The 25,575-nt window shown below is 40.8% G+C and overlaps 1 protein-coding gene across 5 annotated transcripts in view; it reads left to right on the forward strand.

Moving 5' to 3' along the window:
• Positions 1-25,575, forward strand: part of LOC124157287 (ecotropic viral integration site 5 ortholog) — a 174,616-nt gene that overhangs the window by 120,639 nt on the left and 28,402 nt on the right. For 4 of the 5 annotated variants that reach the window (XM_046531904.1, XM_046531886.1, XM_046531894.1 and 1 more), the window contains 3 exons: positions 23,136-23,558; positions 23,981-24,078; positions 24,378-24,502. In XM_046531904.1, coding sequence (XP_046387860.1) covers positions 23,236-23,558; positions 23,981-24,078; positions 24,378-24,502 — 546 coding nt within the window. In that variant the 5' untranslated portion in view covers positions 23,136-23,235. Of the gene's footprint in view, positions 1-23,135; positions 23,559-23,980; positions 24,079-24,339; positions 24,503-25,575 lie in introns of those variants that run through there. The other variant, XM_046531923.1, reaches the window with a different exon arrangement.

A 25,575-nucleotide genomic window follows, 5' to 3' on the forward strand; every position in this document is an offset into this window, starting at 1 on the left:
GATCAAGACTTTTTCTTTACAATGAGATAAAAATCATAGAATTCTATGATGATTGATTTTTCGCTCAAACTACCTTAAATATGCGCCAAATATGAAATGACTTAAATTGAATGCTACTGAGTAAGTAAACGTACGTTGCGACATTGTCTTGCCTGAAATAAGATGGTTCCCGAGGGGGTACGGCGGGGTCATTTTTAACAGAGGAGTGGTAATTAAGGTTTAATTGGAGATCATCTTTTAATTAACCGTACATAGATATCACTCCAGTCACAATTAAGGTTACCGATGCTCAAGTAAGATAACGCCTTCAATTACAAATCCATTTACGTATACGTATCCGCGCAATGCATGGTATGGCATCGAATCGCCCATTCGTGACTCCTGAATCATTTACACAAGTAAATTGTAACGAATTTGATCCTATAATTTCCATGCACTAGCGAATACAGATATAGAAAAATCATGATTGTGTTACTAATCAACCCATTCAATGAAAAACTAGTCATTATTTACGAAATAAACTCACCTGACTGGATATTTCCGAGAGATGAAAACGTCGTGCTCCCTTTTCATCCCCCCATTATTTTTGCAGTTAATAGCTCAGAACCAAGTCAAGCTGATCCTTTTTCTTTCTTTCCTCTACTCGAAGATACGTTTCCTCGCAGCGCAACCTATATCACCGACTATTAGTAATATCTGCAATCTGACACAAAACAATGCCAGCACGTGCATTTTAAATGCTTATTTACTGCTTACCGACTTCAATTAATTTTTTTTTTAGAATATTGCCAAATGCGCATAGAGTGTTTACCGCTTTCAGCGCCTTCTGTTCTCTTTGTATTTACTTACTCCGTTGCCAATCGCCATGTTCAGGTTTTTAAGTCTTGGGGCTGTTTAAACAAAATTTCAGCCGAGAAACGACCTTTCTTATCATCTCGCGGGGAAAAAAATTAATCAGCAAATTTTGTGGAGCGTCACGCGCTCGGATTCTTGTCGCATCTTGCCATCGCTCGCCTCAGTTTGATTTATGTCCGCCGGCGGCGCGACCATCATTGGAAAAAAGCGAATCGTTTATTTTGCGGGATTCAGTTGCGCACGCCTGCCGGCAGGAGGAGGTCCTCGTAATAATCCGCGAGGGACTCGAGTGGCCACGCGAGTGGAGAATTGAGACGAATGGGATCTCGGTGGCACATCTGCCCACATGAGAGAGGGCCCTTGATGACGGCTGAATGACCACCGCTGCTTCCTGGAGCGCCTCTCCGTGTGTCCACAGCTCACTAAACCCTCAAGAGCTTAACTTATTGTGACCCTGACTAATAAGTGAAATATTCCACCAATCTTAGTTCAGATCTCCTATCAATCTTGAAGAAGATTTCGCATGACATGCGATAATTTTAGGACTATCGGCAGGAATTTTCTATATTTCTTGCCAATCGCAACACATTGTTTGGACTAGTTCCGCCCTTAGATTAAGGATTAGTAGAGTAAGGATTAGATATTGGTCCACTGCGTTGGTTCTAAAATATCTCTAGCGTCTCAATGGTAACGTGGGTACTGTGTCACGTGACTTGCATACCATTATTGAATGGTACACAATTGCTGTGCTTTTTATTACCACGTTTTATTATACTCGTTTTCTTCTTTGTTCTTCCAAGAAAAATCTTGCAACTCAAATTTCGACAACTTCCTGATTAACTAGAGCACTGAAATTTTCAGCGTAGGTCAGAACTGGATGGCAATGCAATGTTGTTACAATTTTACCTCAATTTAAAGAGTGCCTCGAGTAATATTCTGAAATAAAAATTAAATATGGAGTTCTAAAAAAGCCACTTAAATCCAACGGCGGCTCTGCAATCACAGTTGCTGCCATTAAGTACCGGTTTTTAAAGCGTAAAGTACCTGTATATTTTTTCTGTGGTTTATCTTCGATGGAAGCCTACGATTTACCATTCCCTTTTATGACTTGCTCTGAAAATTGTTCATTGCTACGTAGAATTTTCGACTTCACACATAACTTCTGTCGACTCTATGTTCCAATCAAGAATTGAATAAACAAACGTTTGCTAAATAAACTATTTAAAATCGAAGTAAGAGGTTAACAAATTGAATTTAGAGATGAAAAGATTTTGATTACAAGAGAAAGGAGGAACTGCTCAAGAACAAAGTGTGCTAAGACATCGATGTCAAGACATTAGACTAGGTACGTTGGCAGATAAATAGTTTAATTAGAATCCATTACGAAACTCTTGACGGCTCCTGATGAAACTGTTGCATTAGTTCTTGATATCTCTTGTTCATTTAAAATAATGGGAATGAAATGAGTCCAGAAATAAATAGGTAAAATAGTCGAAGTGCAAAAAATGTAGTGAAGTGAATGAAAGTGAAGAAAAATTGAGGAACAGCATAATAATACGATGTGTTAAGGCATCTATCTTAGGATATCAGGACAAAGCAGGTTGGCAAGATGAACAGTGTAATTAGAATATTTAAAATAGAAATATTCGAAAACTTGATCGTGTATTCCGGACTGAAGATGTATATTGATAAAGGTAAAGGTATATGCGGCTTCATTACAAATTATAAGAATTATCACTGGTATTACATGTCTAGAATTAGGCTTTTCTTCGAGGTAGTGAGCTACCTTCAGAGAAAGTTTATCTTCTCTCATCAAATTGTTGAGTTCCGCCGCGTTAAGTTGTCGTTAACCCGCCGGCACTCAACTCTAGTTCTCCTCTCTAAAGTCACGCCAAGTTACGTGAAATTAAGTTGTTGTGTCCGAGGCTGTAGGTATCGGGCTCGTCCCCTTTAGGAGGGAGGGGGTAAGAGGCGACCTGCGTCAATCTGACCGTGGAAAACGGGAGGATGATGCGTGCATGCTGAGGCCGCTATTATCTCCCCCCGTCCATCGACGAATCCTCGTTTTAATTAGAGCGGACCGAGAGCCCCCAATTCCAATGGCCCGAACCCTTGGAACCTAAATGACCGAGGGGAGGGATATATCGGATCGCCAGAGGCGATTATCGGGTCTCTTAAATCTCTCCCTCCTCCACTGGACCTCTTTTTATTCGACTCCCCCCCACCCCAAGTCCTCTCGGCTCGCCCGTGAAGTGAATACAAGTCGACTCTCCCTTCCTCTCCTTTCGATGGAAACTTCCTGGATTCGCTCCGCCCCCGCCAGGTGGCTATACTCGCGACCGATGACGCCCCCCCTCTTAACTTTATAAGCCGCAAGCAAGGGCTCACCTCTTGCTATGTATGTATGCAGTAGTAGTAACAGCCCCCCCTCGCGTCTACGCCTCATTCCTCTTTTCTCCCCCCTCGCCTCCCGTTAACCCGCACACGAGTCGCTCGCTCCTCCGCCGTTGCCATGCCGATAACGGATTACTCATACCGGCGGCACGGGCACACGACAATTCCTCCTCCTCGCGGGTGCCCCGGGAAATGGAAATGACTCTCGCGAAATATTGGTGGTGACGTCGGACAGCGAATGACTGCGGAAGGAATTTGGAAGGGTCTATTAAGAAGTGTTTTTTCCCCTTTTTTGCCGGTGCCAAGTCTTGCCACAATTGACGACAAAATATTGATATCAAGCGACATGCGTGTTTCGTACTTCTACGCCCCACGTTTTTATTAGAAGTCACATTCATGTCTGTTCGTTTGTCCTTCCGGGAAAAATCATTCAAATCAAATTTCACCCACTTCCTGATAGGCTAACGACGATGCAATTTTCAGTAATGATCTCAACCAGATGGAAATGCATTCTTGCGCTATTTTTAGGTATTCAGAGGTAGTATGGGCCACCATTTCCGATAGTTAACATTAGTAATAAACGCTCAGCTGCAGCGCTAAGGGTTAACGATTTAATTTCTCACCAAGTTAAGGTTTTTTTTCATTTGACCCTCTCATTAAATTTTTCTTCCTTGAATAATTAGTTGGTTATCAACCTCTGAGTCCAGAAATCTATTGAAGGCCCTTTATTTATCGGTATATTCAAAACTGCTTGGTATAATGTAGGAATATATAATACAGGGATTTTTAAATACAGGTATTTCAATGCAGATATTTTTAATCGAAGTTATTTTAAATACAGATATTTTTTTACAGACATTTTTTATTCCTCAGCGGTGTTTATATTACATATTTAGATTTATTTTTGAAAGTCGATATAACTTTGTGAAAGTGGAATGAAAAGAATTATAATAATAACTGATGTGGACGTGGCCTTTCATTTAGAATGCTTTGTAACTGAAAAAAGTCGATAGACCGCCCGACGTCCTCAGCGGTCTTCAAACTGGAGTGCTAGGGGGCTCTCTTTCGTGCTTAAGGGGTGCGCGAAAAAAATTGAATCACGTCGAAATTAAACTGAAATAATGGTCGCATTCAGGGGGAGGGAGCGCTCTGTCGGAGCTCTCGCTCACCACGCAAGCGGACCGCTACGTCGCGTATTCTCTGCCTCCGTGAAAGGGAAAAGTTGAGGGGGCGCTAAGCAGGAGGAGCTTTTGAATCATCTAGCAACACACCATTGGCCATCTAGAGCTAATGTAGAGTTCCCGCCAATCAAAGACGAGTACTCAGGCAAGTAGCGTCCGAAAAGACCTCTCGCTGAGAAATGATTGAGCGCTCACGCCGAGCTGCTACGTAGCGGTCGTATTCATTCCACAGCTGTTGTGGTAGTCTACTCAGCGCTCACTCTCCCTAAATGGGTCCAATGGCGAGTGCCGAAAATCAAAAGCAATTTTTGTTGAGGTTTCTTTGTTTCGGGATGGACCGTTGAGGAAGTTCACCGCACGGAAACTTTTGCCAACCGCTACGATGTAAAACAACACTCTCATTTCAATTCAAAGTAACATGTGCTTCTGTAATCATATGTTAACCTCTGGTTGAAATTGTTCAGCTTAAATGCTACATTTAATTCGAGTATTGTTGATAATGGCTTCCGGGTGCAGCTGCGTGTTGCGCTTTGTCGTGCGAGCTTTCGCGACCGTTGCAGGACGCATCATCGGGCGATGAAATTCACGGGCCATTCATCGCCCGACGATGCGTCCTGCAACGGTCGCGAAAGCTCGCACGACAAAGCGCAACACGCAGCTGCACCCGGAAGCCATTATCAACGATGCCCCTCGCTGCGAAAACCTACGTTCAAAGCTAATTCGAGTATTCTCGTGGAACACAAGGTGTGACTAGAAATTCATGCTTTCACTGAAATTTCTAATCCAGCTATAATAAGGTCTCATCAGGAATTAAATCTAGTCCGCTCTAATGATGTCAGGCCTGATCCTACTTGGTCAGGAGTCAATTCAAGTCTGATCAAACTTGATCAGGTCCGATGATGAATTTTCATAAGCATTATTTAATTATGATAAAAAAATTCCGTCGATAAGAGCTGATTTAAATTCCGGCCATATCCCCTGATCGGGTCTAATATAAAATAGCCTAAAATAAATTCCGATCAGTTCTGATAATTTATCATATCATATTTTAAAGGCAATTATTAGGTCACCTGTTAACGATTTAAATCAGCTCATTTTTATGTAAATTTTATATCAGTCTAGATTCAAAATATTGATGCGGGGTTGTTTGTCGTCCGTTTTCATAGATCGTTGTCATGTGAACATTCGAGTCTCGCATTCTTACATTGAGTACTGAATGAAATGATGTCCGTAGATTATCTCCTTGCTCAATGCTTTAGTTCCTAGTTGCGTAGAGAAGGTATCGTGACGCTGCGGGAGGATAGCGCTATCAAGCCACGTTTTTCGCCGATTCCGCCTTTTCGCGTGCGAATCGCCCTTCGCGTTGCCCTTGGAATGCTTGCACGCTATGCAGACTGCGTTTCGTCAGAGTCGCTGTTTCGGCTCGCCCGCATCTCAAAATCACATGTCGATCGTTGTTGGGCGGTAAACTGAGCCATTGCCTCCCTTTGAACTTGGGCGAATTCCTCTACCGCCCCCTATAAAAAGAAAAAAAAACTGTAATTTTTAATGCATGTATATTCAATACAGGTATTTTTAGTGACGGTGTTATTTAATACATGATTTTTTATATTCCTCAGGAGTGCCTATATTCTGTTTTTGATTTATATAGTGAGTAAGTGTAACTTTATGAAAGTAGAATTGAAATAATATTGATAATAGTTGGCGCGAAGGCTTCCGGCGTGTTGCGTAATGAATGGTGGTATATCCTTGGGTTTTCAACCGTGTTCGTTGTTTATGGTGGCAATGGGTTCGCCTGCGTTCCAGACCTGAAGACACCTGCTGGTACGTTGATGAAACTGTTGTCACTATAAATAACGAACACGGTTGGAAGCCCCAGAAGGTGCTAATATTCAGTATTAATATTAGATTGCCATATTCATTGAATCTTGCTTAATTGATAACAGTACCCCTAACTTGGAAAGGATTTGAAAACTGTGCATATGTGTAAGCTTAAAGTGATACATTCAAAGGAAGTAAAATATATATATCCTCATTTTTTAACTTCGGTTTACTTAAGATAATCGTTAAAAAGGCCTATTTTAATGTTATTTTTTCATAATTATTCAGGAAGAATGCTTCAGTATCTACCCCACTAGTTCAAGGGAACTCTTTACTCCCCTCTTATCTGAGGCCTCAGCAATGACGAATACCCCCCCCCCCCAAATCTCATCAACCCCCTATAGCGCCTTTGAGTATGCATAAATTCAGCATTCTGACGAGTGTTTGCCCACAATTTGGTCACGCGCGCAGAAGTGAAGCTTCCCGACCCGAAACGTCTCTGTCGATGTGGCACGCGCTCAGCTGCGGCTCCGTGTTGTGTGCGGAGAGGTCGAAGATGCGATGTGGGCGTTCCCTTACTTTGGGCAAGGACGTTGCTGTGTGCTCTCGTGCGTGCGTGGATTATTAAAACGGTCTCTGGAACTCTTCCAGATAGCTCCTCAAGTAGGAAACCATAGAGTGAAATTCTGGCTCGGAGTTATTTTTTTTTACCGCCTTGGAAATATTGAGCGTTACTTTCTGGATGACTATCGAGAAATAATTAATGAATTTAATCTTGCCAATTACAAAATTTAACCTACATTGTATTGTATTTTGTATTTGCACATTGTACATTGTATTTTGCAATGCACTTTCGTGTCTAATGAAATGTTGAAGTTATCTAATGGTGTTGGTTTTGTAAACATTTTTGTCTCTGAAATCAGGAGTTACATCTAAAATACACTGTAGAGAATCTGAATTTTTGGTGAAAATATTTACGGCGACAGTGTTTATTTTTTCGCATGCATGATAGCTCTTTATCATGAGGAAAATTTTAGGAATATATTCAGAGCAATTAGGCCAATGTAGAGTTTGACACTTTTCCGTCAAAATCCCCGAGAAAAACCACGCCCACTTTTCAACGTTTGGCGTTCGTCCTGATCGATTTCACTGTCGATTTTTTCGTCCCTGTTATCGATCGTGGAGTCGGACAATTTGTGACGTCAGTTAGCTGCGTTCATTCGGTACTCAGTATCCGTTGTTACTTCACCAAAGCCAGCTCCACTGCCAAAATCCTCAATTGGGACTCTACTCACCTCAAGAGGAAGCATAAAAGATTTTGTTTCCATTCTATCTATATTGGGGTTATTTTCATAAATATCTATTTTTAAACTTGTATAGCGCTAGAACCTTCGCAAGCGCTCTGGTTCTCTGTTATCTTGGATGAGTGTGATGGCAAGAGAGTTCTGAAATGAATTTCCTCTCCTATCCGAACGCTTCATCCATCCGCTCGCTGCGGAGACTTGAACTTGTCTCCTCTGGCTTTTCAAATTCATGCGGGTGACAGGGAGTCGCGGGTCTTGCCAAAGCACCCCGGGGGAGTGATTTAGCCGCCGATCTATTCCGTAAGGAGTGGGCTGCAGGTGAAGGGCATTAACTGAGTTTTAAAAGGAGTTGTGGTAGATGTGATAGGTTAAACCGTTTAAGATATGGCCTGAGTCTACACGATGGTATATTTCATCCCTTTCGAGGGATAAATCTAGCGATCGTACCAAAGATTGCACAGAAATGATCATTTCACGTGATAATTTTCCACGATGTCTCCAGCGATGGAATTCACATCCCTTTCTCCATAACTCGTCCCATAACTTTCTTCGAGTCCGTCTCTGGCACCGTCTTTCAGCCAATTAGAACGCGCGGCCGCTAACACCGATAGTTTGGCTTTTGATGGAATGCCAGTTGTAAATACGGAAACTTATGGAAGATGCGATGGAAAAAGGGACGTCGGGAATGACAGTTTGATTAAGAAAATGATGAGTCGAGCGATCACTTTTTTGGTCCCTGAAAATAGATCTCTGGAGTTATCACTCTTGAGGGACGGAAAAAAATGTTCTTGTGATTCGGACTTGGTTTGGAATAATAATGTATTTTCCTTTTATCATGTGATTTTTTTATTGGTGGCTTGGCTGAACTACGAAAAAAACTTATGCAGGAGGCCGCGCGAAAGTTTTGCTTTGAGTTAAATTTTAAATTAATCGCAAGGCGGCAATATTCATATCGCTGCTTGGGGTCGCGTGGAGAGCGTAATTAAGAAGCATGCTGCCGCGCGCAGTCCTTTCAGAGGCGGACAGACAATGGCGCCTCCCCTCCCCTCCTCCCTCCTCCGTTCCGCACTGGTGCTGCACGTTCACATTAGCGTCATTGACCCAAAGCTCTGACGCGTATCGAGACAATGCCGCTCCTACTCTTTATTACGAATTTTTAATCACCGTCTAATATTTTTGTGACACTTTTTTGGGTAAGAACCTCAATTTTTGTTCATAACTAGATGCCCTAACTCTCTTTTGATTAATTGGTGGCGTTGGTTAAATCCCCAGTCTTTTGGTGGTAGTAATTTTCATGATTCTCTTTGCCATGTTTAATTTTTTTTTCTTTATAATATGTGTTTAAAAAAATTTCAGACATGAATGAATAGCGAGTTACTATAAATGTTCTTGTATGCTGAGTGGCACAATGTGGAGGAATTTATTAATATTAGTTAAGTAAGACATTGTAATTTTGAAATATTCCACTTTTATGCAATAATGTTGTTGCAATGTTGCCATGTTTATTTTCATATTGCTCGTTTAGCTGTTACAACAACATTTTCAAGTGAAGTATGTGCAGCCAAGTTCTTCCTGAAATACTGCTTAAGGGGAATGAGAGCAAATAGTTCGTACTGCTTAGGAGGGGCAAGAGTAAGGATAGGGTTTGGGCGTTGGGAAGTGGAAATATCCCGCACAACCTTTAATATGGAACCAAAGAGACAATCTCTGTGCTCGAGGTTGTGGATGATTTATTTCCAAAAGCTTCTAATTCTAGGATTCTATTAAAAAAATTGCGGAATGTGTTAATCTGTATTAAACCCAGAAAATATATTATCTCGTTCAGTATTCTTCCTTGATGAGTCATAGAGTTGGTAGGTATTTTGAAAATCTCGAATATTGCATAGTAATCACTTACTCATAGTCATATACATGTAAGTTCGACCTGTGGCCGTTATTGGCTTCTAAGGTTTTCGTTTCCAGAAGAAAGAGACGGCTGTGCTAGCTGTACCTTTGGGTGTTTGGGACATTTTGGTCCTTGGAATGAATAACCATAATAAATCCCATGGCACGGTAACCTCCCAGGAAGAAATATACGCTTTTGTTTTTTATGTCGTCGAGCTCCCTGCTGGAAACTATTCGGGACGGTTTCCATAAATATCGTCAAATGACCTAATTATGATAGGTTGAGCCGTTGACTAATGGAAATAGCCATTTTTTGTGTTTTTTTTTGGGTTCTAAAAACTTTGAGTAGCGGGGGAAAAAGTCCTTTTTTCACTAGCCTTCCAAGTTTAGATAGAATGTGACAGTTGTAGTTTTCTAACTTTCCCAAAATGTTTGTCCTTATTAAAGTGTTTGCACGGTCAATTCGATCACTCGATGGAATTTGCGACGCATAAATGGAGGCACGTGACCAGAATGTTGTTTTTTTCTACTTCCATGACAGTTTTTGTGTTTAAACTAGAAAAGTATGCGTGTAGTTCAGCGCAGTTATCTTGATTTTTTTCCTTTTTTTATTAATTAAGAAGTTTGGATTGGTTATTTCCTCGGACAGTGCAAGTTTCTCTTGTGGCTCTGCCAGCGCTAGTACTGTTGTCTGATTGCGTAGCGACACACTTGATGAGTTTTTACTTATGAGAACGAGTCATTGACCCCAGCTCGTAGTTTCTCCAAAGGAGCATCTCTATTCCGCAATGCATGTTGTACTGAATTGTAGTGGTGATGTGTTTGGAATAAAATTGTTATCATTGTTTCTATTTTAGGTTTATCCCAGAATAAACGTATTCAAGCATAATCTGACATGGCTGGTAGGAACCAAGTCATATTCGATTTTGTTACTGCGATGATCTGAACATTCATGTAAGAATATCGCATGCCTTTAACTGTATGATGTCGTTTCAGATTCTTTTTTTTTTGTGATTTGGTAGAACCACACAGTACTCTATGGTAGTACTTGCTCATGATTAAGCAGTTATTATTATTATTTCCATATTTTTTTGGCCATTTACTATTTTGTTTCTGTGAATCAATGAAGCAGTTTCTCAATTATTAGTCTTCAGCATTTACTTCTGTTCTGCGATTTATTGTTTGCCTTGGTTTACCCATTTTCCTTCCTCATCTATTTATTAGCAATTGCAATTAAGAGGCTTTATACTCTCCCGAGAAGGAATCCTTGGAGACGTGGCGCAAGCAGATGGTGCAAACCGTCGTTGGTGTTGTTGATCTTGCGTGCGTGGGTCAGCGGGCGCACCGATCCGATTCCACTTTGCTGCCGCAGTGGCGAGACCTCGCCCTTCGGCAACAAACCCCTTTGTCTGTTTGTTTGAGTGCTCCTACTCCTGGCCCCGCCCTTTTCCTCCGACCTCGTCATTTCGCGTCCCTCTTTCCTCTCGAGCCTCGCAATTCTGAGTCTTCCACATGCCACGACATGAACAGGGGCGCCGACTTATAAAAAATATTGGGGGGCCGATATCGGAGGTCTTGCCCCGGGAAGAGATTAAATTCAAAGTGTGTCGCAGCACCGAAACATTACCATGATTCACACCACTTGATTCAGTTAACCTGCATAACCTGCTTAACCTTATAATTATTTGTTTCAACACACATTGTGTAATATTCCAAACCCTGCCGCGTGAACGGCGGTGAAATATACAAGAATTGCCATGAGAAAAAATTCCCCTGGACCGGGAATCGAACCAAAGAATCACCTAGTGACATGAGCCTCGGTATAATTGCCATGGGAATTAAAGAACCTGGGTAGCGTAGTGGTCTGCGCATTGGCCCGGAAAGCCAAAGGTCCGTGGTTCGATTCCCGGTCCAGGGGAATTTTTTCTCATGGCAATTCTTGTATATCAACACACATTGTTGAATTTATTTTAAAAGGTAACTATCGTCAAACATGGGAAATGAAAATTACCAATATATTTATGTGATTTCACAAAGCATAATATGACTTAATAATTTTCTTGAATTATTGAGGGAGCTCCGCCCCCCCAAACGAATCTTTGAGGGGGCTCGGGCCCCCTCAGGCCCCATGGATTCGGCGCCACTGGACATGAAGCTACTCTTATTTGGAATTACCACTTGAATACAATCAATAGTTTCTCGGCTTTGCTCAGTGAAAATGCATCGTATTAAGTAAAATAACTCTGTAAATTTATGATATTTAATTTCATGCGACCGTTTTTGTAGCGGTGCGACGACAATTGGTGCAGATTCAACTTTTTCCGGAGATACATCGTGGAGCAGCATATCGGATGATAGAAAAAGATATATTACTGCACCCTAATTTTATTTAACAGCTCAACACGTGTTTCGATTGTCCTGCTATCATAATCAGGTACTTTAGGAAATAGTGAAAAAGAAAAGGAAGAAACTTTATTCAAATGATAAGCAAAGATAGTGCTCTGCCCACTGATTTTATTTCACAGCTCACTACACATGTTTCGGATGCCTTGCAATCATCATCAGGTACTCAATCAATCTCTTTATTTATCTCTTTATCTATCGAAACACGTGTTATGAGCTGTTAAATTTAATTAAAATTAAATAAAATTAGTGTGCGGCACGATATCTTTGTTTATCATTTTGTGTAGATACAGGAAAGCTAAACTTTCAAATACACTAGATCAGTGGGGGTTGAAGGATAGTGGCGTAAGATAAGGGAAGATTGTGTCAAGGGAAGAGGCATTCAGTATGATATACTTCACTAGTTTGAATCGTTCAATTGTATTAGGCTCAACTGTGTGGAAATTAATACACGAAAATGAAAAGGAGACTTCGTTGATTTCCACAGATTTATTTCTTCCGTACGACATGTTTCGAACCATAGAGGTCATTATCAAGTGGTAATGACCTCTATGGTTCGAAACATGTCGTACGGACGAAATATCTCTGTGGAAATAAACGAAGTCTCCTTTTCATTTTCGAGTTTGAATCGTACATGCCATGGGTTTGTGATTGGACGCAACGCCGATGTTTGAACGAGATGAGTGAGTTTTCTAGTTGATGTATCCTTGCAGGAAGTGTTGGCTTGATGTACATTACTGAGCGCTTGTCTTTGCAAATATGTAGTGGCCCCATCAGTAGCATATGAAGCTACTCCCAATATTTTCGTGGTCGAGTAACATTTTATCAACTCTTTATTTGGGTAAACGCGGGTTATCGATCCTTAAATTGAAAAGGTTTTTCATTCTTGACGGACGTAGAAATATTCTAAATAAATCTTGGATTTGAATCTTGACGAAGTTTTTCCCGTTTCAAACAACACGGAGTTATTAGGTTAAATTAATAATGATTGAAAATTCCCTACTTTAAATGAGGCTGAATTCTACTCTGTAGTCTGAATTGAGTTTGCTTCATTTTTCCTGATTTTAATTGCACTCAAGATTACTCCGCTCATTGATTAATCCAATGAACCTTCTATATGATTGCATTTCAAATCTCATCACATTACCAATGAGGATTCCATTTTAATGTTTTTTTTTTGCTTTTTATGGCGTGAAATTTTAATTTTAAGCAATCTCGTGCAACCAGTGAACCAGAGTTTGTTGATGATACATGCACTATTGCTTCGTTTAATTAAACCTCTAGATATCCGAGGAATAAATGTTTTTTTAGGAATTGCTGTTCTTGTTTATTGATTACATAACATATCGGAGTACCATTTCTAACAAGAGTATTTTATAAACCTCTTTCACTGCTACTTCCTGTTATCTTTTCTTCAACAGATCCGCACGTTACTCTCGTTTGTCTGGAAGTAAGTAGATATCTATGCTATTTCGTTTATTTTCTTCCTTTGAAAAAATCATTGTTCTGTGATAAATTCACCATTAATTTGAAATATATTATAGACATCCTAGTTTTTTCACCAAAAATATGCGTTCAAGTATCGTATCTATGGGCCACCGACTTGAAAAGCGAATGGCTCGCATTCCTTCAGCAGCAGTAGTGATTTGCATATTGAACATAGTGTGTTGCTTGAAAGTAATGCATTTCATCATCTTTCACCGTCCTACTTGATGATTCGCTTTAATTATTATTTTGAATTTTTCGACGTGTTGAAACGGAGCTCCATTTTGTATTTTTTTTGTGTTTTATTGTAGGTACTTTAAACATGCCAGGCTAACCTATTTTCCTAGCGGCTTCTTTACTTACATCGTCGTTTTTGCACGGTAATTCATTGGCTTGTGAATTTACTGTGGCTTGCTGTTAATTCATCCACGTAATTGATGGTTATATGGAGGGCTGTCGTGTTAATTCGAGATTCCGATTTTTCGTGAGTGATGATAGATATTCATCCGTCTTTATGAAGTGAGCTTTCGGTTCGGTTCAGTTTGCCGTGACCGAGCGAGTTGTATATCTTTTTTTCGTCCAACTGATGGGAAGTGAAAAACGATCTTTCGTGTTTTTACTATTTTCTCTTGGTTGGATGGCTTTATGTCTTCGTGCATGTGATGTTGTCACGCGCGAACGAGTGACCCGCGTCTGCTCATGGTCTGGACTGCCGCGCCTTCGAAAGGAACGTTCCCGGGCCTAACCACGTGGAATGTTTCCATCGCGAATATCAGGGGAAAACGACCTTGCCAATACGGCAGGATATTTCTAAATTTTTAGATAGGAATTTGAGTATTGGGCCGTCGTCGATTATAAGCCAATTTTGTCGAGCATAATTGTGTTGATAGTGCCTGTGAATGAAAAAGTGTGCCGCCGTTTTTATTGACCCTTACAATGCAATAATATTCTAAACAACAACTTTTTTAGGATAGTTTTTTTGAAATAATTCTACATGTCTCTGATGTAGATGCTATGGCGTTGATGTATTCTTCCAAATAATTAAGTCCTGAGGAAGATTTACAAACGAGTACGTCGGCAAAATTAGCTGATTGCAGTCTGGCCAAAACCTCGATCACAGTGCTTGGCATCTTGTATAATGATTTGGATTTTTTGTATCCCAAAAAAAAAACATTGGGATTGCATTTAGAGAGAGTTGATTGAGGCTAAATATGGTGTAATTCTAACATATTGTAAATCAAAAATTTCTAGCAATTTTCCGCAAATAACGACGAACAAAAACTAAGTCGTTTGTAGAAAAATTAGCGTTAAATTTTAATTTACTTGTGTGATAAGAATGAACCTCTCGCTTTAAAATAGTGTGAGTGTGAAGTTGCCTCTGTTTCCGTGGTGTTTGCATTGTCGCAGAATGTGAGTCCACTCCCAAAGAGGGGCACTCCATCTCGGCCCGGCCGGCCGTCCCTCCGCTAATGAATGGCGTCGATTGACTGCCCCTCTCCCCCGCGACCCACTTTCCCCCGTGACCACCCCCACCCCCCCACCCCGCCCCCCCACTCACTCCACTCGCTGGATCCAGAAGAAGGCACGCAACTGTGTGGTGGCTTTCGCCTTCCGCTTTTTCCTCTCCCGTGGATGGGCTTGAACGCTGTAGATAGTAAATTTATCACGTGTAGTACGTGTGTTGCACCCTTTATGAGGATCACCGTATTGATTTTTTCCATATCCCGAAGTACTTATCCATATCCCGGAGCTTATATTTCCAGTGAACATCTTCCGGGTCTTTTTGTCGAATCATTGTCTTGCCAAGCACAAATTTATTTTTCTCACAAATATTATCCTTCTTGTAAAATTTATGAACTCATTTTCTTTTAGTTTTTCTGGTTGATTCCCGACTAGTTATGACGCAAACGTGTAGCCTGGGGCTATATCCAACTTCCTTTTTCCTTTCTATAAACTACTTTGATACTAATTTAGAATTTTTCCAATGCTTCATTCCGTTTAAGTCATTAAAACAGATTATCATTCGAGTTTAAATTGGTTCAAATTAAGGGTTAATTATTTTTTATCAACATTTTCGAGTGTCATGGACGGTAGTGATAAGTTTCCAGTTGAGACGTTTGAGACGTTGACTTGGCCGAAATCCTCAGAAAAAATATCATAGACGTCAAACCATTATTGTGCGTCTACCATCGTAAATTGTCTTTTTTAACCAATCATATTGCTTCGGAGAAATTTTAAACTATAAGCGTTTTTATCTTAGGTATCAAATAATATTTCAAAATTTTCACGTGCCATTTAATGCATCATTTGTAAAGTTGTTATAGTTTTATTTTTTTACTAAATTTCCGTTATTGACGACAGAAGGACTATATGTAATACAAATTTCTCAAAGTAAAACTGTTTGCTATGTTGGTGATAATTGCTGTCTGCTGCTGATTATTCCTATTTTTTTAAATTTGATAATCTAAATAGTTTTGGTGTTTTATGTTTAGAATTTTGAGTGTAATTTAATTTTGGTAGTCACGTTCGTCTCCGCTTGGTTGCTTTTTGTTTTAGTTAAATCATGTGATGGCAACCCATACACTTATTTTCCTGAGTGGTTTCTACATTCCATTTGACGAATTAGTTTTCTTAGATTATTTTTGTGCGAATATTCGCTCTATTTTTCAGTCCAAAACAAAGACGTATGTATACCCGAACTAGCATCGCGGCTATTACAAAGGTTACAATTTAAGTTGAATGTTTTTTTATTGCATAGCTGACGTCAACCGGTAATTATGGAGTAGGCCTTAAATAATACAGTTTCTCTCTCTCGGGAATGCTTATGGAAGCGTGGAAATTTGTGAAAATGAGTTGGCCGATAGTGGTCCGCGCAGGTGGAAAGGCCTCCCTCCCTCCCGCTCTGTGTTAGTACCTATGGTGTTCAACCAGTGACGTCCGGGCATCATCAAAGAGCATGGAGTTCTCAAAGTTACGTGCCTTCGAGGCCGTGATGAGCCGAGTCTCGGCTGCCGGGAGCACCTGGTGTGTGGGTGGTTCTCTCCCGCCTGCGTCCCAGCCCCATCGTGCTCGGAGCCCGCCTAATCAAGTTTGGCTCTCCAGATGAGGAGTGCACCCTCGCGAGCCGCAATGCTCGGCCGATGCCTACACGCTACACCCTAACCATTACTGCCTCCCTCTCTCCCTCTATCAAAATTAAGGTTTCTAGGATGAATATCTGTTACTCATACCACTTCTTTTAAGTGATAGATGTTCATCCAAGTAACATTAAAATGGAGTGCCACACATGTAGATAAAAATGAGTTTGTGAGTTTTGTTCTCAGAAAAATAGCCTATATTTCGAGAAAATATAATTTTATTTCGGAATAAGTATTTAATTTTTTAAAATGCTTTTAAATAATTTAAACCAAAGTCTGTGAGTCGGTCGTTTCAAAACAGGAAAGGAAGAAGCATAACTGCTGGAATGCAGTGGAAACACCCTCTACCAAAATTTTCATTTAGTATCCTAACTTTACAAATTTTTAGTAGTGTAGACGAGAGTTAAAAATGTGTTGAACTGGAATTTAAATACCTGAAGATTATATGAATAATAAAATTCCACGGGTGATTTTTTTTGTACCCTTAGAAAATCCCCCAAGTTGGCAACAATGCCCACGTATAGCACGCCCCGCTCTCTCTAGGCCGTAGGAGAAGGGCGAGTGGGCGGCCACACACGGGCAAGCATCGATCAGCGAGCGGAACCAAGAGGAGTCGAGCAATTAGCGAATGCACCTCTTTCCTTCCTCGTCCGTCCTCTCTTCAGACTGCCTCAGGGAGGAAGAGAGAGAGAGAGAGGGAGGTTGCACCCTGCACACTTTCCACGTGGACTGCCGCCGCCCACTTCTGCCCCAGGGACATACAAACCCACACTCACTCCCACTTCCCTTGGCTCGGGGGGCCGCGGCTGACCCCTCCCTTCGAGAGAGAGAGAGAGGTCGCCGACCCCTCCAAACTTAAAGCGGTGCGGGGAAGAAGACTTCTTATCGAGGGAGCGGAAGGGATCTTTCCAGCCACCGCGGTGGCGATAGCTAGAGCCACGGGCGCCGGTAGAAAATTTGTCAGGGGGCATGGGTGTACCCAGAATCAAAACTAGAGGGGGGGAACTAGGTGTGGTCGTTCAAGTCGTGACTTTATTGCACAGAAAAGGTTAATGGAACCAAATTTTTAAGGAAATTATGACAGAAATTCATTAGTTTTTATAATCATTGGCTTGAAAAAATAATGATTTTTATTTCAGTACCATGTCGTACATATACTAATATCACTCTTCTTCAAAAGGAAAATGTGTTCATAACTTTTGTTTTGAACTAAATTTATTTTCGCCTCTCGGGTGGGAAGTAACCCCCCTCCGCAGAGCACGCCCATGCATGGGAGTGCAATCAGTCCCGCCCCTGGGGCGTTGCATTGCCACGTGTGGCGAAGAAGCTTTTCAGTAGAAAGAAACACTTGCAATTTTCCACAATTATAATATTTATTCCTACCTATGATTCGATGTTACTACATCGCAAAAGAACGAAAGGAAAAATCACACTCCATCACTTTTGGATCTTCGGATTTTAGACGAGGCTTTTGTTTAAACAGTACAATGATTGTTCTTGAATGATGTGTGATACGGTGTGTTGTAAGTTTATAATATCTGTTTAGTGAGACATTGCGATATTACCACTCAATTTATTTTAGCACGATGGGTTTCGTTGTTACAGGCACTTGAGAATGTTGTTGTAACAACTAAACTCGTATCCAAATAATTTAGCGGTCAAATCATAATCCGATTGTAGTTATTTTTCAAGAAAAATGTTCAAATTGGCATGAATTGCTTGCGTCATGAAGGGCAGATAGCAACTCGGAGAACATCGTCTTAGAACCTAAGTATGTTTATTAATCGACGAGAACGATGAAATACGAGAGATATTTTGCCAATCGGATAGATACTCGCATTGGTTTTTCCACCAAAATGTAACGGACTTTAATAAATGCCACATTTCAAGTGGTCAGGTGTCTAGTCAGTCAGTCATGGTATGCTATGGTATTTGGAGGGGGCGACCGACAGCTGACAATGAGGTGCCATTTGCGCCATGAGGGGAAGGGTATGTAAGGAAGGGTGGAGAGAATTCCAGCGTCGGCATTGGTCTGCTATAAATATATGAAAGGCGCCAAAGGAACCGCGGCTTAACGTCCCATCCGACGGACGGAGTGTTGAGCTTGAAATGTCCTCCACATTTCATTCAAGCAGGGATCGGGTAGTCTATGAAAATTCTCTGCCACCGCCGGGATTTGAACCCGAGCCCACTGGGCGGAAATACTACACTCCAGCACCCACACCAACCCGATCCCCCACCGATGCGCCTGATGAAACCTGTTGTAATTTTGAAGAATGAAATCATTAATGCTTACCCTGAAACTGAGCGATTAGTACAAATGTTTACTGTCAAAAAAGTGTCTCTCACTGCCTCATTGGACCTAGTGTACGAATGCATTGTCATCTGGTTCTTATGTGGATTGCAAATTTCAAGCCGATCCGACGATGGGAAGTGGGTAAAAATCAGTCGCAGGATTCCATCGATGAAACAGACGAAGCAAGTCTAGAAAAAGCGTGAATAAAAAGGGACGTACCCAATGATGTTAAAAAGCTATTGGGAACCCTATTAATCCGTGAATGGGTTCGCCTCAAAACGGTCATTTAATTACCAGGGATGATTCGAGTGGTCATTGGAGCTAGCGCTAGGAAGGGAAGGAAAAAAATGATCGTTTTGATTCCGTCTTCGACGCGATGCGGGCGAGACCGTTTTGGGTGCGGGGCAGTGGGGTGGGGTGCAGCTGAAGGTGGGAGGGTGTCGTGTAGACGCGGCAACGCCCATTGAGCGCGGCGAGAGTGCTCGCACGGAATTAGAAGAAGCGGCGGCTTTTTATTTTTTTATTTGTGGTAGTCTTCGAGTGAAAGGGATCCTCGCTCACCCCCCGTTCGCGTTAGCATAATTAGCAAACACAGCGGTGGCCAATCCTCATCGTTTTCACGGAGGGCTCGCGGAGCAGGCCGATTTCTAATCGACGGGCAGTGAAGTGCCTCCTTCTGCCTAGAAGTTTCCACTGGAGAGGGTAGTTGTAAGCAAAGCAGAGACCAGAAGAAAATTCGGGAGAGTTCACTTAAACTTGTACAGTTTAGGGGAGGGGGTTGGCACGCATCCAAGTAGGGGGAGGATTTGGGGGCGTCAGCCCCCCAGAAATTTTCTCCCTCCTGGCGACTATCCGCGATACATCTGCTGAGGAGACTATTTGCAAATAGAGATGAACCACAAAATCCAACCAGGGTGGAGAAACTGGATAAAAGTATCAGGAGTGTCTTGTAATCGCAGAAAAACTTAAAACCGTTGTGACACCACTGACATACGGCAGTGAAACCAAATCTGGTGAGTAATCCCACGAAAATATAATGGATATGGCAGAGATGAGAATGCTGAGATGGACGATGGAAAAAACAAGACGAGATAAGATTAGGAAAAAGATGACGAGGGCGAAGGTAGAAGTGGTCGAGACCTCAAGAAAGGTGCAAGAGAGAAGGATGCAATGGGTCAGTCGTATTTTAAGAAGGGATGGGGAATATGTGGAGAACAGAATTCGAAATTTTCAGGTAGAAGGTACGAGAACGGGGGAAGACAGTAGAGAATATGGAGGGATTGTGTCGAGAATGATTGAGGAGAGAAGGGTTTAACCAGTGGCGAATATGGATAATATTGACAATACCAATAATAAGGTTTAATAATCACAAAAAAAATTTACATTAGTTTTTGGTGGCTAAATTCAGAAATTAAATGAAAAATAAATAATTTGTAGGTTCATTCTTAAAATACTATTGTTTTAAAAAAGGTATTAATTTTGTAACACTATTTTCTCTCGCGCATTGTATTTATTCAGATTAATTATTTTGTCCATTGCGGAGGGTGGGAGGGAAGGGCCCCCAGGGGCGAATATAAGGGAAGGGCCTTTAATGGACCCTTCCCTTATATTCGCCCCTGGGTTTGACTGAACGGGATGCTCAGGATCGAATGACTTGTAGACGACTATTGAGGAACAGCGACCCCTAACGGGAACAGCTTCAGAGAAAGAAGAAGAAGATTGTTTGATCTGTCGAGTGATGCTTAATATTCGATCTTCAATTGTCAACCGGGGAAAGGCGTTTGTAAATACCCGCACTCATACTCCCCTGTGGCTCCCCCTCTCCTTCCCTTCGACCGTTATGCTGAAGCGTGTCGTTTTGTTATCACCAGCTCGCAAAATGAAGTGCCCCCCCCCCCCCCCTCGCATGTTCCCACCTCGACTCACATGTGCTAAAATCGAAATCGCAAGTCGCTGGGAAAATGAAAACTTGCATCTCATCCCCTGTCGAAGACGCCGTGTTGAGTTGATGATATTATTCTGTAAGAGAATTGTGGTGGGGGAATCAATAATTTGCGCATCACTAATCAAATCTACGGTTTGAGTTCGTATTATTTGGTTGCGGTCGGGCTTAAAAAAAAACGGTAGCTTCACGTCGCACTAGCTACACCGCCCATTTTTTTCTCGAAAGCAATGGTGCAGAGAATTGTGATGAAAAAAAAACAATATATCGCGATTCCCTCCGCGCTTTTGCTTGTTTAACATAACCCAATTTCCTTCTCGAAGGAGGGCGAATATCGTATTAATTATTCTCTATTGTGCAATACCAGCGAAAAAGAAATAAATAGTTGCGTATAAGGTTATTTTTTTGAGTAGAGAGTTTTATCGTGATTTTGGCGGCCCTTATATACTTCATCCTGCCACAAAGATTATTCGTGTTATATTAACTTGAGACAGAATCGAATTCATGCTTTATATTCACTATTCATCCTCGGAAGTTTACGTCAAGAAACTTACATGTAAGGAAATTGGGGTCAATTAAATTGACATCAATTGTGCTTTTTCCAGTGCGAGGCGTCAGGGAACTATGACCCCTCTTCTTCTCTCCGTCAGTTACTTCATTTTAACCCTTATAGTGGCGTGTCCAAATTTCAATCAAATGTGACGCTAAGAAACTGTTAGTGGTTCTGTAATTTGTGGTGAATGCAATAGAAACTCTTCTAACTTATTGTTAGTAATGCAGCAATACCATGAGACTTCGTTATAAGTTAACGATTTTAAAAGTGATTCTGTATTATTATATCTAAGATATTAATTTTCCCTTGGACTATAGGACTTTTGTTTTTGAAAAATTGATAACATGATTATTAACGCACTGTGTGAACCAAACTTCTTAGCACAAATAATTATGTTGTTTTTAACTTGATACAGATTATTCCATTATTATTCGGTACTGAATATATTTTAAATTGAATATGTAGAGGACGAATAAGACCCTGCTCAATGTCGAAACCCGGGAGAGAGGCCTCACGGGGAATTAATGGTGCCTGTTGCGGCATTTAGATGGGAAGGAGGGCAATTTGGTTGAGATTTGGTACATTGAACAACATGCAGTAATAATTCTAATAAAACATTATTTTTGGTAAATGCGCCTCACCCTGGGATTGGAGAAAGTAGAAATACATAGAGTATGGTAATACAAGGAGTACTCCTTATCAAGATCGTGGCGAGCCAGGTCGGGGGGTTCAACCCCCTGACCTGGCTCGCCATGCAATACCCCCCTCCAGATAAACCCCACACCCCCTAGAATTTTTTTCTGACAGCCGCCTTGTTCCACGTGCGCTTGTCTCCTTGGAATTCCTCACACCATTAAAAATTATATTCGCATCCATATATCCTGTTTAGGCCAAAAGTACTGATTTTTAGTTTTTTTTCTTATAGAATATAAATACATAGACTTTCACCAGGGGCGGATCCAGGATTTCTTTCTGGGAGGGGCACAAGCAAGGCCGTATCCAGGATTTTGTTCAGGGGGGGGCACAAGGACACCTCGTCATACAAAACGAACGAAATGATAATGGGACCGTATTAAAAATCTAGCATATTTTTAAGGGTCTGGGGGGGGCACGTGCCCCCGTGCCCCCCCCCTGGATCCGCCTATGACTTTCACGGTCGATTGAAGCCCGCTTGTTAATGAAATGTTCAATCCATGCAAACATGCATGATAGCGAGGAGCTGTGTCCTTACGTAGCAAGTTAACTCATTCAGTCTTGCCGAGCGGAGATTATTTGCGTAAGATAAATAATGTTTACATGCAGCGGCCTTTTCATTTAGTAGAGATATTCTTATAATTTATGTCATCAAATTTATTTCCAATTGAAATTCATAATAAAGTAATCACATTTATTTAATTTCAGATCCTCAATGATCCTCCGTGCTTTCTCCGTAATTAGTTTCCCTCGGTTGTAATCTCGATGCGGCACATTACAGTCCTGTTTTGGTTTTGAAATGGCAATGATTGTTTCTCTTTTTTTGTCTTTCTTATTTTACCTAAGTTTTGGTTTTCGAATCATTTTAATTAGCGTCGTTTTCGTGGATTTATCTGTGCGTTCATAAATGCACATCTCGTTTGTACAGAAATGCTGGAATTTTCATGGATGGCAATTATTTTTAGTGATTCATTATCGAGTTGAATGACTTATCAATTTGTTTGCAACTTAACATATTCTTCATGTAGTAGGTTATTTTCACATGCACGGTTTTAGCAAGGTACTCCTCGCTGGAGACCTGCTAATTTTGTGTTGGTACTCCGAAAATATTTTATCAACTTTTTATGCATCGTTGTGTGACTTCTAACTCGCCGCTATTAAATTTATTCATTCTTTTATACTTTCAGGAATCACTCAGCTCGCACTGATGGATGCACTTCGTCTACTTCAGTTCGTCCGGTCTCCGCTTTCGATTCGAGCGTTGCGCCGCGGTGTCCCGCCGCCATCATGAGCTCGGCGATGGTGGCGCATTCTACCTCCGAGGTTGGTCGTCCGAAAGCTTTGACAGCTGTTGTCGAGTTGGATCGTCAAGCATCTACCTACCCAATTTCTAAAGAAGAAAAGTGCGAGAGTGGCGAAGGGGTTGTGGTTAAAAGTGATTTAAACGTGGTAGGAAACAAGGAAGTAGCTGTTGGGAAACAAATAGGAGAAATAAACGTCAACGAGGACAATAACGACAACAATAACACCCCTTCAAGTAATAACAACAATATCGTGCCTCCGTCAGCCGAAGACCTGGCGCTGCTCGCGAAGTTGGAGGAGGCCAACAGGTACTTATTTCCCTTTCCATGGCTGTAAAATACTGAATACTTTAAAAAATAAACTTAATTCGTCGGCTACGTAGTGTTTGGTACCCTAGAAAACTTGAGGATTTTTTCTTTGAGCAATCCATCTAGCCCTATAATCATATCATAATGGCACGTTATTATGTATTCGTATTACAATATTGTATATTATCGTAGTGTTATACCCCGTTTTTCTGAGGGGATGGTTTGGAATCAATGAATGCCGAGGATTAAAAGGATTTCGGCGTTTCTTACGTTCTTAGAATGGAGGTTGGTTATGATATTTCAAAAAGAAGCCGAAACCATAAGATTGAGTGCTTTTGCCTTGAGTTTTTTTCCTCTGGAAAATTTATCCTAGTATCATCTTTTAATGAAGTTACTAATTCAACATATTTCTTTCTCTTGAGGCTCATCGAGTCGGATGCCAAGTCCCTAAACTCATTGTCTGGGAATAGCGGTCATTCTCGGAAGAGCTCGGACACCTCCCAAATTTCTGTTACATCAGGTAAGACTTCCTTACTCTCTCGGTAGTATTTTTTAAATAACTTTACAACCTTTAGAGTTCAATTTCTTTGGATGTGCAATTTAGATAATCTGTGATTGTGAATTTTTACCTTTCTTATTTACCACAGTGTGTTGTTTATTTAAGTTTTTCGTTTTTTTTATTTCTGTGCCTTTGAAATATTAAATTCTGGTGTTAAGGTTTTATCAAATTTGTATTTCCTCATTACTCTCATTTTGGCTTGTCGTCGTTTACTTATTTTAGGTTTGGTCTCATTTTGGAATTTTACATGTTTATCCCAGGAACAAGTTCGAGCCATGAGCGAGGAACGGAAGATGGTGGCGGGGAGGAGGACTTATGGTCGTTGTGGGGACGAGTTGTCAACGATTGGGACAACTTCTGGAAGAAAAGGAATCAGTTTGTCAAGGTGAGGTCCTTCTCCATTCTTACATATTTTACTACCTTCTACACCGTTCAAGTGAGCTCCCCACAGAATGAGTTTACTATTATAGAGTCGTTAATTTTCAATTCTGCCTCTATTTTGAGGATCAGGAAGTCTTGATGAGAAAATTTGTTCCCTTGCATGACATTTTCTGATCAGATGGCACATTATTCCTATCGATTAGTTAATGTGACAATGCTAGTAATTTTTTAATTGCTGCAATTTTATCTGTATGGAGTGAGCCTAGTTATTTTTTCCCTCTTTTGGAACTGTTGAAGTTGTCTAAAATCATAAGTATTTGCTAATAATTCCTGTAACCTACAATGCAGCATTTTGGTCAACATTTTAAAATTAATTAATTGTTGAACTTTTACTAATAAGATCTTAGTGCATGTTTTCCTGTGCTGAAACCAGAATTTTTGCTGGGCATGACTATATTTTGAGCCTGTATTTTTTAATTTACTCATTTTGTTCTTTAACCAAAAATTAGATATCAGGATTAATTAAAATTGGCAGAGAGGAGGGTAGGACTCGCTCAGAAATTAGCCACATGCATCTGAAATTCACACATTCACTGTAAAATTGCCAATCAGTTATCACATTCCTCTTATAGTGAGGATTTTTAAAATTGGGGCGTTGAAAGGCTTCACCTGTATTTGAGTAAGGAGCATTTGGTCTGTAGCCCATTGTTCTTCCCAATACACGGGCCAGCATACTCTCCTCATTTTTTTCATTGGTATCCATAGTCATGGCAATGGCCTTTGTTGAACGATATATTTTATGAGTAAAGTCTCTCATTGTACAAATGTAGAACATCCTGCTTTTTTCTGATTTAATTCTATCTCTAGGATTCTCGTGTTTGTGATAAATATCATACAAGAGTGAGCAAGTTTTCGAGCCAAGAATTTTGTATTGAAATCCATTAGAAATGATGAATGACCTGTATGACAATAAACATTGTATGATTTCACGTCCTGCAGTGCTGATCTAATGGTTTACACCATGGTTATTTTTCATTTCTTGGTTATTTAAATGAAAGATTGGTTAACTATCAACGA

The sequence above is a fragment of the Ischnura elegans genome, chromosome 1 (genome assembly GCF_921293095.1).
Source record: "Ischnura elegans chromosome 1, ioIscEleg1.1, whole genome shotgun sequence".
NCBI lineage: Eukaryota > Metazoa > Arthropoda > Insecta > Odonata > Coenagrionidae > Ischnura > Ischnura elegans.